This window comes from Anas acuta, chromosome Z, assembly GCF_963932015.1.
Source record: "Anas acuta chromosome Z, bAnaAcu1.1, whole genome shotgun sequence".
In the NCBI taxonomy this organism is placed as follows: domain Eukaryota; kingdom Metazoa; phylum Chordata; class Aves; order Anseriformes; family Anatidae; genus Anas; species Anas acuta.
In genome coordinates, this window is record NC_089017.1 from 30,675,240 (window position 1) to 30,690,178 (window position 14,939).

Genomic DNA, 14,939 nt, shown 5'->3' on the forward strand with positions numbered 1-14,939 from the left:
TGACTCATATTCAACCAGTTGCTCAGACCTAGAGGTCTTTGAGGCTGTACTGTTGCACTGGGTTGTTCTGGCAGGAGTTTGCCTTTGGTGAGCTTCACGAGGTTCCCTTCAGCCCATTTTTTCTGCCTGTTGAAGTCTTCCTGAATAGCAGCTGTCCAGCCCTCAGTTGCTCCTCTTAGCTTTATATCATCTGTGAACTTGCTGGGAGGTACCCTAACCCATCATTTAGGTTTTTCATAAAGACGTTAAAAAGTTCTAGCTCTGGTATGGATCCCTGTGAGTGATACGTTTGATCATAACCCTTTGAGCCTGGCAATCCAGAAAATTTTCCAGAAATCTCACCTATTTTGCAATTCTACATCTCAGTTGTTTAGCAGTAAGGAGGTGGGAGGCTCTCTCAGAGGCCTGGACAAATTCAGTGTATGCAGGGCACCTGCTTTCCTTTTATTCTCAAAGCTAATCATCTCTTTCTAGATGGCAGTCAAGTTAGTCAAGCAAGATTTTTCTTTGATAAATCCATACTGTCTGTTTTGAATCACCTTCCTGACAATCATGTGGCTAGAAACATTGAAACATTTTCCAGGATGATTTGATTTGTAACTTTCCTAGGAGCAGAGGTGAGGCCTGTAGCTCCCCATATCCAGTCCGTAGTGAAGGTGGGTTCAAGTGATGTTTGCCTCTTACATATATATATATATATGTGTATATATATTTAAATTATATTTAAATACTAGCAGAAGAGAGCAGACCAAGTCAAGCGAGCTGTCAGTATTCACTTTCCAGAAAGAGAACCACACAAAAATGAAGCAAGTAGATGTCTTCCCCCCCATACCAAGACAGAAAGCCTATAGACAATTGGAGACTGCTAAGAAGGTAATAAATTGGAAACCCAACTAAAATATTTATTGCATTTTTTTTTAAGAGTTAATAAAAACAATCAACCAAACAAAAAACAAAGCAGCTCAACTGGGTAGCTTATGTGGACCACATAGAAAGAAAAAAAAACAAACAACACAACATTTAAAGCTTAAGCTTGTTTTGGTGCAAACAGGAAAACCAATAAAAAATGTCAGTTTAAAGGCAAGAAGAAAGATGAGAAAGCTAAAAGAATTCTTCAAAAGTGTTTTTTAAGGATGCCTAAACTACGTCAGTGTAATTCTGCTTAAATGATGTGAAAAATAAGCCAATTAAGAAACTTTTAGGTTTGCTTAATGGTAACAGTGTAAAAGGATACACTAGGATTACAAGGCCATAAAAGAGTATGTCAGTGAATCTTTGCATCAGCCTTCTCTGCTGAAGATGCCAGGAAAATGTCAACAGCCCCTCTGTTCTTTCTAGTAGATAGACCAGAAGTGTTAGATTTGTTTGAAATAACCATACAGCAATACTGAGGCCAAGTAGATAAGCCAGTTGTTAATGTCTTGATGGTAATATCTTCACACCCAGTGAGTATGAGGAAGTTCAAGTATGAAATTACTGAACTGGAACCTCATTGTAAACAGCCACTGTGCCAGTGGACCGGCATGTTGCCACTGTTAAATCCCATCTACAAAAAGAGCTCCAGAGGGAGCTCCAGACCAGTAAGCCTGACTGCTTCCATACTTGGGAACATGGCAGTCTGTCCTTAAAATGAGATGGAAGGAGAGGGAGAGAGATCAATGAACACAGATCAACTCAATTTTGTTGGGAAGGACCTAGTGTGACTTCTGTAAAGGGAAACTGTTTTCTTAACCTACTGGAATTGCAGAAGGGTGACAGTAACCACATAGATAAAATCTAACCTGTATTTTCTAAAAGCCTTTGACAAGGCTACACATGAAAGGCTATAAAGAAATCACATTTCTGTTGGATTGGAGGAGATACTTTTAGCAACAGAGAGCCAGTTAAAGTAGAGAAAAAAAAAAAAAGGAAGTGCTTAGGTGCCATTTTCAGTATGGAAAAATTGGGATCAGACTACAGAAATAGTTAGGCTTCTGCACTCTCCTGAAGTAACATCTGCTTTTGCCTCTGCTGGAGACAGAGCACTGGTGGTGGATGGATCCAGCCCTGGTCAAATGACTCAGTTGGGCATTTCACAGAATCACAGAAATGTAGAGGTTGAAAGGGGCCTCAAGAGATCATTAGGTCCAATCGCCCTGCCAAGGTTCCTTAGAGCAGGTTGCCCAGGTAGGCATCCAGACGGGCCTTAAAGGAGAAGGAGACTCCACAACCTCCCTGGGCAGCCTGTCCCAGTGCTCCGTCACCCTCACTGTGAAGAAGTTCTTTCGCATGTTGGTGCAGAACTTCCTGTGATCCATTTTGTGGCCATTGCCCCTTGTCCTGTCCCACAAACCACTGAAAAGAGAGGTTGGCCAAATCCCTTTGTCTCCCACACTTTGGGCTGAGGTCAACTGTATGAAGTTCAACAAGCCCAAGTGCTGGGTCCTGCACCTGGGGCGCAATAACCCCAAGCAGAGCTACAGGCTGGGAGATGAGTGGTTGGAGAGCTGCCAGGCAGAGAAGGACCTGGGAGTATTGGTGGATAGTCAGCTGAATATGAGCCAGCAGTGTGCTCAGGTGGCCAAGAAGGCCAACAGCATCCTGGCTTATATCAGAAGCAGTGTGACCAGCAGGGCTAGGGAGGTGATCGTCCCCCTGTACTCGGCTCTGGTGAGGCCGCACCTCGAGTACTGTGTTCAGTTTTGGGCCCCTCGCTACAAGAAGGACATCGAGGTGCTTGAGCGGGCCCAGAGAAGGGCGACGAAGCTGGTGAGGGGCCTGGAGAACAAGTCCTACGAGGAGCAGCTGAGGGAGCTGGGCTTGTTCAGCCTGGAGAAAAGGAGGCTCAGGGGCGACCTTATCGCTCTCTACAGGTACCTTAAAGGAGGCTGTAGCGAGGTGGGGGTTGGTCTGTTCTCCCACATGCCTGGTGACAGGACGAGGGGGAATGGGCTCAAGTTGCGTCAGTGGTGGTTTAGGTTGGATATTAGGAAGAACTTCTTTACTGAAAGGGTTGTTAGGCATTGGAATGGGCCGCCCAGGGAAGTGGTGGAGTCACCATCCCTGTAAGTCTTTAAAAGACATTTAGATGTCGATCTTAGTGATATGGTTTAGTGGAGGACCTATAGTTTAGTGTTATGTCAGAAGTTGGACTCGGTGGTCTTGGAGGTCTCTTCCAACCTAGATGATTCTGTGATTCTGTGATAGAGAAGATGCTCCAGGCCCTGTATCATCTTAGTGGCCCTCCACTGGACTCTTTCCAGGAGATCCCTGTCTTTTTTTGTACTGGGGAGCCCAGAACTGGACACAGTACTCCAGGTGAGGCCTGAGCAGGGCAGAGTAGAGGGGGAGGATCACCTCCCTTGACGTGCTGGCCACGCTCCTTCTAATGCACGCGAGGATCCCATTGGCCTTCTTGGCCACAAGGGCACACTGCTGGCTCATGGTCAACCTGTTGTCCACCAGGACCCACAGGTCCTTCTCTCCAGCAGGTCGTCCCCCAGCCTGTACTGATGCTTCAGGTTGTTCCTTCCCAGGTGCAGGACTCTACACTTGCTCTTATTAAATCTCATTTGGTTTCTTCCTGCCCATCTCTCCATCCAGTCCAGGTCTCGCTGAATGGCAGCACAGCCTTCTGGTGTGTCAGCCACTCTTCCCAGCTTTGTGTCATCGGTGTACCTGCTGAGGGCAGACACTATTCCCTCATCAAGGCCATCGATGAAGATGTTGAACAAGACCAGACCCAGCACTGACCCCTGGGGAGCACCACTAGTCACAGGTCTCCAGCCGGACTCTGTGCCGCCGATCACCACCCTCTGAGCTCGGCCAGTCAGCCAGTTCTCAACCCACCTTACTGTCCACTCCTCTATCCCACACTTTCTCAGCTTTGCTATCAGGATGTCATGAGAGACAGTATCGAAAGCCTTGCTAAAGTCAAGGTAGATGACATCCATTGCTCTCCCCTCATCTACCCAGCTGGTGATGCCATCATAGAAGGCAACGAGATTGGTCGAGCACGACTTTCCCTTGCTGAATCCATGCAGACTACTCCTCATAACCTTCTTCTCTTCCAATTGCTTGGAGATGGCATCCAGAACAAGTTCCAACACCTTTCCAGGAACAGAGGTGAGACTGACTGGTCTGTAGTTTCCCGGATCTTCTTTCTTGCCCTTCTTGAAGACCAGAGTGACATTGGCTATCCTCCAGTCTTCCGGAACCTCTCTTGTTCTCCAAGACCTTTTGAAGATGATAGAGAGTGGTTTGACAATCACCTCTGCCAGCTCCCTTAGCACACAAGGATGCATCCCATCAGGACCCATGGATGGCCCATGGGACCATTTCTAACATTCATGCAAGCCATTCAATGACTTATACGGACTGGATCCTGTATTATACCTTGCAATTTCTTCTCTAGGCTAGTCTGAAATATTTCCAGCTGAGATATACCGTAACTTTTGTGGAAGTCTGTTTCAAAGACAAATGAATTTAATTGGAAGTGCTTAAAATAGTCACAGAATAAACCCACGCCTTTACTTATTTCAGATGATTTCTTTGCTTCCAGGTCTCTTATCACTCTAAAAATTTTTGTCTATGTTTACTATTTTTAAAAATCTTTTACAAGTATTGTTTGTTTGCCACTTAGCTAGTCTGTAGGGGGTCAGTATACAAGTGTGTGCGTTTATATGTCCATAAATGTGTTCCCTCAAATAATATTTTTAAAGCTGAAAACTAACATGGTCAGAAGAGAAAGGTACAGGAAGGATTCTAAAATAACTTTAATTCACTCCCTTGCATTCATATCATAGAATCACAGAATGGTTGGGTTGGAAGGGATCTTAAAGACCATCCAGTTCCAAACCCCCTGCCACGGGCAGGGACACCTCCCACCAGACCAGGCTGCTCAAAGCCCCATCCAGCCTGGCCTTGAATACCTCCAGGGATGGGGCATCCACAACTTCTCTGGGCAGCCTGTGCCAGTGCCTCAGCACCCTCTGAGTGAAGAATTTTCTCCTTATCTCTAATCTAAATCTCTCTCTTTCAGTTTAATACCATTGCCCCTTGTCCTATCACTATCTGCCTGTGAAAAAGTCACCCTCATCTTTTTTTTTTGTAAGTCCCCTTTACGTATTGAAAGGCCACAGAGAGGTCTCGTCATCCTGGAGATCAGCCCTCTGAGCACCTTTGTGGCCCTCCTCTGGAGCCCCTCTAACAGCCCCACATCCTTGTGCTGGGGGCCCAGACCTAGGTGCAGCACTCCAGGTGGGGCCTCACAAGGGCAGAGCAGAGGGGCACAACCCCTCCCTCCACCCACTGACTACTCCTCTGCTGATTCAGCCTAGGACTTCTGGGCTGCAAACACACACTGCTGGCTCATGTCGAGCTTTTTGTCCACCAGAACCCCCAGGTCCTTCTTTGCAGAACCTTCTCAGAAGAACTCACCTTCTCAGTGAATTCTTCTCCCAGTCTGTGCTCAGGTCTGGGATTGCCCTGACTCAGGTGCAGCACCTTGCACTTTGTTGAACCTCATGTAGTTCACATGGGTCCACTTCTCCGGGCTGTCCAGGTCCCTTTGGATGGCATCTCTTCCTTCTTTGGTATCAACCACGCCACTCAGCTTGGTGTCATCTGCAAACTTGCTGAGAGTGCACTCGATCCCGCTGTCTATGTCATTGATGAATACATTAAACAGCACTGGTCCCAAGACAGACCCCTGAAGGACACCCGTTGTCACCAGCCTCTACCAGCCTCCTGTTCTCTGTACATAGAGAACATACAATGTTAAATATAGTCTTTAATTATATATGCAATGTGTTTACAAGTCTGTAGCATGCCATTCATTTCACAAGGTGAGTAGCTTGCAATGAGAAGCAGTTAGTGTAGGGGTAAAGGCCACTGTGGTCATTTATTACAATGTTAATGATGACTGAGGCATGGAGAATGAATGAAGAGCAAAGAAAGTCAACCTGTGAAGCTGAGTGATCCTCAAAATAGCTGTAGTCATGTGTCATGCAAAACAAGTTACTTTATTTTTGTGTGTGTTTCTCATTTTCTTTGTATTTATGACGATTTCCAAGTGAGACTGGGGGATGTGAATTGCAGTACTTAGATTTACAGCTGAGAAAAGCGTTAAACATATAAAGTGCTTTAAAAAACAGAAGACTCATTTTTAAACCCATTCCTGAAGTTAGCAGGTATTTTGTCCTGATTTTCTTTTGTCTCATCTCAGAGGGATTTTGTAGAGAAAATTAATCTCTTATGAAGCATTTAGTTGCTGCTGTTTTGAGTACACCAAAAATGGCTGTGAGGAGTTCAGCAATCCAGCCTTCAGAGCAGACCTACAATAATGTGTGTGTGTGTGTGTACAGGGTGTGAGGTTATATTTTAAGTATGTTCTGCATATTAAATGACTGCTATCTGTTCTGTAGGATCCTAACCTAAAAAAGGTCACATCTTATTGCTAAAATAGTCTACAACTATGTGTTTAAAGATTAGGTCAGAAAACACAAATATAAATGTGCCATTCAAAGTAATATGGTTAATTCTAGCATTTCCCAATTTGACTTTGAAGCTTTAGCATTGTTATCCTGGCAACTTTATATATAAGTAATTTTATAAAACATTAAACACCACTTCAGTAATTCATGTGATTTGCAGTACAGACCTTAGCTGCTTGATACTACAGAATAGACTATACTAGTAATATAGTGGCAGATCAAAGCTAGAAAAGGCAGGGACAGATTCTGTCAATAAGTTTTTTCAAATAGTTGCTGGACAAAGAGGAATGGTAAGATTTATCCGTATAAGGTGGACTGGTGCTTTCCCCTGAGGCTTACCATTTACTCCTCCACAAACAGGATTCCATGGTTTTAGCTCTGGTATTTCCTTACCTAAAAAGGACTAGCTGAAACTTTGTAGTGTATGTTACCACCAACATTACATCTGAATTTTATAAATTCAGGTTTATAAGTTTTAATGAGCTATTGTACTAATGACTCTTTATGTTTGAAGTATGCTGGATGTCATCAAATTAGAAGAGTTCCTGGGTGTTGACAACTTTTTCCCCTCAATATATTTATGTGTTTTTGGTTTAATTTTGTTTTAATAGTCTCAGTGGCAGATATATGGTTGTTTCATCATTCTTACTTTTTTTCTGTTTACTCTTTTGAAGACAAAATCTTGAAGAGGAATTAGATCAGATGAAGGTACACCAATCTATGGGTAAGTTTAGAATACAGGAGTTCAACTATGTTTGCAACAAGAAACAGGTATTTTATATGTATATACATAGGCTAATAGAAATACTAGTCTTAAGGTTATTTTCGCTCCAAATGTGTTTTTTTTTTCTTTTTCTTGAACGTGCATTTTCTATTCGTAAATACATAGTCTTATTTAAAAGTATGCTTTCCCTTAGGTCTCCCATATGCCTATGAAATCAATAATTTTTACATGTAGGCATAAACTGTTAAATTTATTTTGTGTGTGTGCAGAACATATACATTTTTTTTTTATGTTTAAAATATCTGTGTATATATATGTGTGTGTGTGTAAAATCTAAAACATGTTTATTTGTTTATGAAGCTTTCGCCAGAATCTGAAATGGGTTTTGCAGCACAACGATACAGAAATTTCATGCTCATTCAGACTTCTTTTTTAATACTAGTCTCACAAAGTATGTGGATTTGAAATGAAGTTAGAATGGTGGAAATCTTATAAGAATTGTTCATGGATAACTTCTGTTATAACTTAATAAACTGTACAGTAGTTGATGGTTCGGTGAAGGTGGTTCTTTCCTAGTCAGATAGGTAGTATATTACCACAGATTCTTTGTCATTCTGATTTGGTGTATTGTTTGCTGTTCTTGAATGCTTTGGGAGAAGTATTCAACAATGCATAGTTACAGTTCAACTGGGTATGTGGTGAATTCCTTTTGCACAGTTTTGTTCAAAAGGAGAGAGTAAAAGTCTTGGGGAAGTACTATACTAAAAGCCATGATTTGGAAATAAAGCCTCACCATTCTTGATCTCATTTTTCTGCAGTTTTCTGTTTCTTTCTTTTTTTTTTTTTTTATAACATCAGGCAATTGAATGTACAAAAACATTTTTTCCCTTTACTGTTAGTTTTTTTATAAATCATGTAAGATTTAGTGGAAATCTTCAGCTGCTAATGATGGAGCGTCATTGTTTTCTTTTGTGTTACTTCATATGTGTTACTTTCATAGCCCCAGATAGAGCTTAAGGAACCTAGTGAAGGTTTCAAATGCCAACTTTAAAAATCGCTGTTTTGTTTTTGCCAATTTAGTCAGTCTTTGCACAAAGAGAAGTGGAAAGGCAACCAGCAGCGAGAAAGACTTGAGGGCCTGCTGAGCAATAACCATGTGTTTCCAAAAAACAGTCAGATCCCAGAAACTGCCAGCTCTTGACATGTTTAGCGCTTTAGCAGCTAGTCTTTTTTTTTTTTTTCATTATCTTTCTAGATTAAAATATATCCTTATTTGTTGTTGTTTGTTGTATCATTTAGATGAACTGGATATTTTTTTTTTTGCTAAGTTACAAAATCATGTCTGATGATATGCATTAAGCAACATGTTTTCCTAGTACTCAAGGCTGAGTTGATTCCATTCATTTCCAAACTTTTACCAACTGAGGTATAAGAGAATACTTACTCATCCAGTCTGTAAAAAGTAATTTCCATGTTGTTCCTTTTGCAAATGCTAGGATATTGCAGTGCTGTAGACACTTTCATCAGTTGATTGACATTTTCTGGAAGAATATGCTAAAAAGACTGAGGCTGGATGGCTGTCTTAGAGCATAAATGAGTGTTTTTGAGAAATTCTTGGTCATGAACGAAAAAGGTCCATGTACCCTCTGCCCTAAAATGGGTTTTAAGTCCCTTCATCTTCCTGAATGAAAGTAAAATGTCCTAACTATTATCTGGCATTTGCTGAGAGACCGAACTTGATATGGCCTGAATACACTTGTTTGCAGCCTGGGAATATATGTTTTCTTTTCTAAAAGGAAACCTGACAAGAAATTGCCCAGCTTATAAACAATGATGGAATTCACCTCCACCTTAGCAGCTACCTGTTTCCATCAGACATTCTAACATCAAGGAGTAAATTCTGGAAAAAACAACTGAGCTTCTTTGGATTAAAAATGTTAGGGACTATTGTTTTACTTGATTAGATACCAGTTGTATTTGTCAGGAAGTGATGGATAGCTTTGTTGCATTTTGTACCATTTTCAAACCCTACTGGCCAAGAATGAAAGTTTGGGAAAAGTACTCTTGTCATTCCCAGTTTCTGTCTGTTCTAACTCAGTTGTCTGAGTTGTCTATTTTGCTGATGCAAATTATTTTTCAGTGTTCATGAAATCCAAATATTTGCCTCACTGTTCACATAATTACACATGCATGATTGTAGAGAATGTGCATGATTGTAGAGAATGTGTTGGCATTGACTCATGCCCTTTCCTCCAAAAGCAGGAAAATAGGTCCATCTATTCCCATTCAAAAAAATAGCAATCACCTTATTAAAAGCGGGTAAGCTGTTGTCCCTTTGTCTCTTTAGGGAGGCGATTCAAAGACTTCTTTCATTTTGAAAGTCCTTCTCAATCTGTCGTGTTCCCAGTTTATAAGTGACAACAGTTTCTCATCTTCTGATCTTCACAGTGGTCTTTCTGTGAGGACAGGACAAGGAGCAATGGCCACAAAATGGATCACAGGAAGTTCAGCATCATCACACGATGGTGCTGAAAAGAACTTCTTCATAGTGAGGGTGACAGAGCATGGGAACAACCCAGGGAGGTTGTGGAGTCTCATTCTCTGGAGATATTCAAGGCCCGTCTGGATGCCTACCTGGGCAACCTGCTTTAGGGAACCTGCTTTGGCAGCGGGGTTGGACCTGATGATCACCTGAGGTCCCTTCCATACCCTACAATTCTGTGATTCTGTGAAATCAGTAACACAGTGGCTTTTCTGCCTTGGTGCATTCTTGAGTCTAGGATCTCATTCTGTTGTGAGTTTACGTAGGTGTTCTATGACTGACACCACTCTTAAAAAATAATAAAAATCTGATAGCTTTTTTTTCCTCTGTAAAAGGAGTTTGTGCAAGTACCATCTTGGCAGCCATGCCAAGGTACTTGATGGACAGTTTCGGTGACTATTAATTAGAAATGAAGTGTTTTGTTGCACAGTTGTTTATTTTGTTTTGGTGGGACCTAAGTTTACCTATGTAAGGCCATCATAATTTGCTGACTGAAGATTGTGGGTTTTATGACTTGCGGGGTCTATTCCGTGAGGGATAACTTGGTATTTTTTCTAGTAGGAATATGGTAGGTAGATCCTATATCTTACTGAACAGACTGATGTGATGAATCTTCCTGCTGTCTTAGACAGGCACCAAATTATAAGTAATACAGTTTCATTGCCTCCCTAACCATTTCCTGTGAACAATTACATATCAATTAGAGGGGGGGGGGGGGGAGGGAGGAGGGAGAGGAGAGAAGAGGGAGGCGAGGAAAGGGTTGAATAGGGCATTTATTTTCTGCTTAATATAAAGGGTTATGCATCAGTGACCTTTGCCTTTTTTTTTTTTTAATTATTTATTTTGCTTTTGAATTCTATGTTAATACTGAATGTGTGCATTTTTTTCTATTTTGAAGTAGTATTCTTTATTCTCCTGCATATAATATGTTTATTTATAGATAGAGTTGTAAATTTTATTTTAATACATCCACATAATAAACATAACACCTTGTGTGCTTTGATCAGTTTCTTTGACTATGGGAAATCTTTTTTTTTATTTTTTTTCCACTGGATTACAGTAAATGCTGATATAAAAGCTACAGCAGACATTCAAATGAGTGAATATTTAGAAAAAGATGAAAAGCATGTTCACATTATCTTTGTGTGTTACTTAAAGAATGTTGTAAATGTATGCAGTACCACTGTGCTGGGGGACTGTAGTCTGAAATAACATGGGAACTAACATATTAATATCAAGGTAAAGGTACATATTCCCCAGATGCATAGTTTTACCTTTTTCAGCTTTTATTATCTTTAGAATAGTGCTCCATTTATTTCATGAATACAGAAGTATTAATTGGCCATGACATGTTCCAAAGACAAAAGAAAGGTCTAATTCACTCTAACAAACTTGTTAGTCACTGTTTATATCAAGAGGATTGTGAATCTACAGAGAGTAACACTGTTTTCTTCTACACTTCCTTTGTTTATAAATCAAAAGTTTTTAAGTGACCTGCAATGTCTGCTGGTAGTTTGAAATGATACTTCTAAAGCAGACCTTCACCATGTGGCACAGATACTTATCCCTTAAGATTAATTCTTAAAGTTAATTTGGGGGGAAGAAGAGAAACATGAATATTATGGTGCTTTTACAGTGTTGTGTTTTTTGTTGTTGTTGTTCTTGAATGTTTTTAATATTCTAATAAAAAAGGTCCTTCTGAGGTGTGTAATTGCTCTTTTCTGTAAGCAGTGAGAAATTCGTGAATGGTAAACTCTCAGTTCAAATCTAAATAGAACATATTTTACTTCTGATTTACTACACGTACTAATAAACTTTTTCTTAACATCCTGTTCTCTGAATATAGATGTAATTTTTAAGTTGTCCTTTCTTCTGTGATTTTTCGTACTGAAAGTACATAGTTGTCTCTGAGAGTGATGCTTAGAGTCATGTTCATTTTCATTAGTTGTATCAATTTCTAATTGTTATGAATTCACAGCATTACGATGGAAAGGTTTGCGTGATTTATCTGGTGAAGTACATGATCTTTCACTTAACAAAAAAGGGGTTTAAAGTTTTCATCTATCCTAATTCTGTTACTGTTTGCTTTGTTCACCAATCACTCTGATCCTCCTAGCAGGGGACAAGACCTAGAGAACAAAACTGGTAGTGACTGTGTAGATAAAAAGGCAATGAATTCTGCTTTTAAGCCATAGAGGGAATAGTCTATAAAGGAATAAAAATGGGAATGAAAGTACAGCATCTTTAACCTGCAGATCTATTGTACCTTTGAAAAAGCTTGCACCCTGAAAAAAAAACATACTGTGATGCTGCAAAGATTCATAATTACGTGACAGAACACTTTGAAAGGAGGTCACTCTTTAAAAACTGACCAAAATGCTTGTCAAGAAAATAGAATGTATTATAAAAAATTGCAGAAGAATTCATTTCCTTAAAATGTCTAGATATTGTTTTAGTGAAATGCTAGTTGTCACATTGTATTATTTATTCTCTGCTAGGGATGTATTATCTGTTCTCTTGTAGATATACTTTTTAAAAGTAGTGAAGATGATGGGGTCAAGAACAGTACTCCAAAGAAAGACAGTTCCGATCAGAGGTTACAGAAGGTAAAGTAGCAACCCCAGGAAATAGATCTAAATTCTAGCATAAGAATCATATATATAAGCTATTACTCATGAATTTAGGCCATGAGTCTCCTCTTGTAATTCAAAAATATGGATTTACAAAGTTGTGTCAAAAATGAATTCTCATGAATTAGCTGTGGATGTGGATGACATAACTGCAGTAAATTAAAAGTATGGTTAGAGGTAAAATAATAGAAGCTGACAGATTATCAAAATTAGGAGTTTCATTATCTTTAGCATTTGCCACTTTCAAGTTCAGAATTTTGCATTTCATTTGCTGAGTATTTAACTTTACATGATAGCAGGTATTAATATACAGAGATCTCATGTAACAGAATAAAACACATGCATAATAGTGATAAATTCCATGCTTGTTTTATATAAAATTTAGGACATTGCATATGCACGTATTTTTTACATTTGTGGGTTTATCACTTTTCACAAAATAGTGGAGGATGTATTTCATGTTCTCTGGCTTAGCAAATATGCGTATGTAATCTTTACTGCTCAACATTCTACATGTTCTGCTTTGTACGCTAGCAAGATGCTCTTAACTAGTTGCTATTTGTATTGATATTTGTAATATACACAAGTAGTTTAGTATGTTAACAGGTGTTCACTTAAGAGGGCTCACTTGTATTTTACCATATGTTTTGTTTGCTGCAAAGAAAAGACATCCTTCAAACAGTATTATACCTTTTATTTGTCATTTTGCAAAACAATATTTGTTTAATTACTTATAAATCTTTAAAAGCATTCTTAAATTGAATAAAAACAAATCTATAACTTTGAATGTCAGTTTGGGTATGTCTATTTGTTTTTTATTTGTGAATTAACTTGTAGGAAGTATGGTAATTTACAGCAGATGATGTGATTGCATATACTTGTAACACTTGCCATATGGTCAGGCAATGAAGGCTGTCATCTCGTTATTACTGAATGACAAACATCATGTTAAAATAATAACACACAGAATAGGAAGTGCTCACATTCATTTATCTTAAGGTAGAGTGAGTAATTGAAATAATTTGAATACTACCATCTGAAATGTCACACAGTTTATGCTTGGTTATCATCTATATTTCAGAACTATAATTTTATTTGCCAACTACTACATAATTTTTATCTCCATGGATATACAGAGTTATGATGGTTCCTTAGGGATAGGTGTAGAAGCTATTCATTGTTTGTTTCCTTGCAGCTGTCATACATGACTTTAAGTGCTACTGAGCGCAAAAGGTTGCTCTAAACATCTGAGAAAACAATAGCAGAATCTCAGTTTAGGAAAGTGGTTGAAGAAAGGTGCTGGTACTCATTACCATTGAAGAGGAAAAGAAAAACTAGTAGTTTAATCATAAATCTTGATTTCACTGAAGCACGTGCAAAAAATCCTTTTACTCCTGATTTCATCTGATAAGTTTATGTAACCATAAGACAGTCTCTGTTCATTGTGGGAGTGCTATGAATTTCTGCCAAAGAAAGTAGCAATGGATATGCATGCATATTGAATGTCTGCTATCAAACTCAAAAATTTGGTATCAACTTCACAAACACATAGGAAGTTTGAGCAGCTTTTGCTCCCTCTGTGTTGAGACCTCTCATTTATCTGAATTATATCCATATCCATTTTATGGATTTTTTTTAAGTTTAAAAAAAATAAAAATTAATGGATAGAATTAATTCCTGTAGTGAAAGAGTGGGGATGGAGCTTGCACAAAACCACCCAGAAGTATTTCTCCAAAATGACTAGTGTTTATAGAGCACAAAACTCACTGATGGCTTTTGCAAGCTTCTGAGGACATCTCACAGAACTGATGTTTGTTTTAGGATCTGCTGAAATTAAAGTTTCCCCTTATTTCTGAAAATTGTGAGGTTTAGTTTGAATAACTTTGAGCAAATAGTCCTGAAGAACATTGAGAATCAGTTTATTGTTCATGGCCTTGAATACATATGAACTTCAAAGAACTTCAGAAACAAAGTATATGCATTATATAGGTAGAATATGCTTCCTAGAAGTATATAATTGAGAAGCTTTAAATGTGCTTTATTAGAATAGGATAGATTTTCCCTCTCTTTGAATAGAAAATGCATTTCATCCTTCATAGTCAAGTGCTGAGCTTCCAACATCTCTTGCTACAATTTTTTTGAAGATCAACTATGTTGTATATTTATAACACATCCAAGAACATGTTGATTTAGATAGCTAATGCAAAATTGTCTGTATTTCAAAATAGTTTGCCTTAAAGTGTTTATTTAAATTCAATTAGTATGTATAACCAAATCAGTAACAAGCTCAAGATGCATCGGGAACGTTCATTAGCATACTTAAACTTCTGTGTCACTTTGCCTGGAATTTTAACTTCTTTTACCATCTGCCCTTTGCTCAACAGCTGTATTATTGCAGCTAAAATGTATTCATTTGCACTATGTTAGAATTATTTTTAAATTAAGTTCTTTAGATTGCTTTTGTCCTTGTGCTTAGTGTAATATTATTGTCATATAATAAATATGTTTTGAAACAGTTTTTTCTCTACTGGATAGGCTAAAATATTATGAATGTTTGAATTACTTCTGTT

At 38.9% G+C, this 14,939-nt stretch overlaps 1 protein-coding gene across 6 annotated transcripts in view; it reads left to right on the forward strand.

The window, feature by feature from the left end:
- The window catches only part of CNTLN (centlein), a 202,699-nt gene that overhangs the window by 118,681 nt on the left and 69,079 nt on the right, over positions 1–14,939 (forward strand). For all 6 annotated transcript variants that reach the window (XM_068667749.1, XM_068667754.1, XM_068667751.1 and 3 more), the window contains 2 exons: positions 7,148–7,197; positions 12,263–12,345. In XM_068667749.1, the coding sequence (XP_068523850.1) occupies positions 7,148–7,197; positions 12,263–12,345 (133 nt within the window). The remainder of the gene's footprint in view (positions 1–7,147; positions 7,198–12,262; positions 12,346–14,939) is intronic.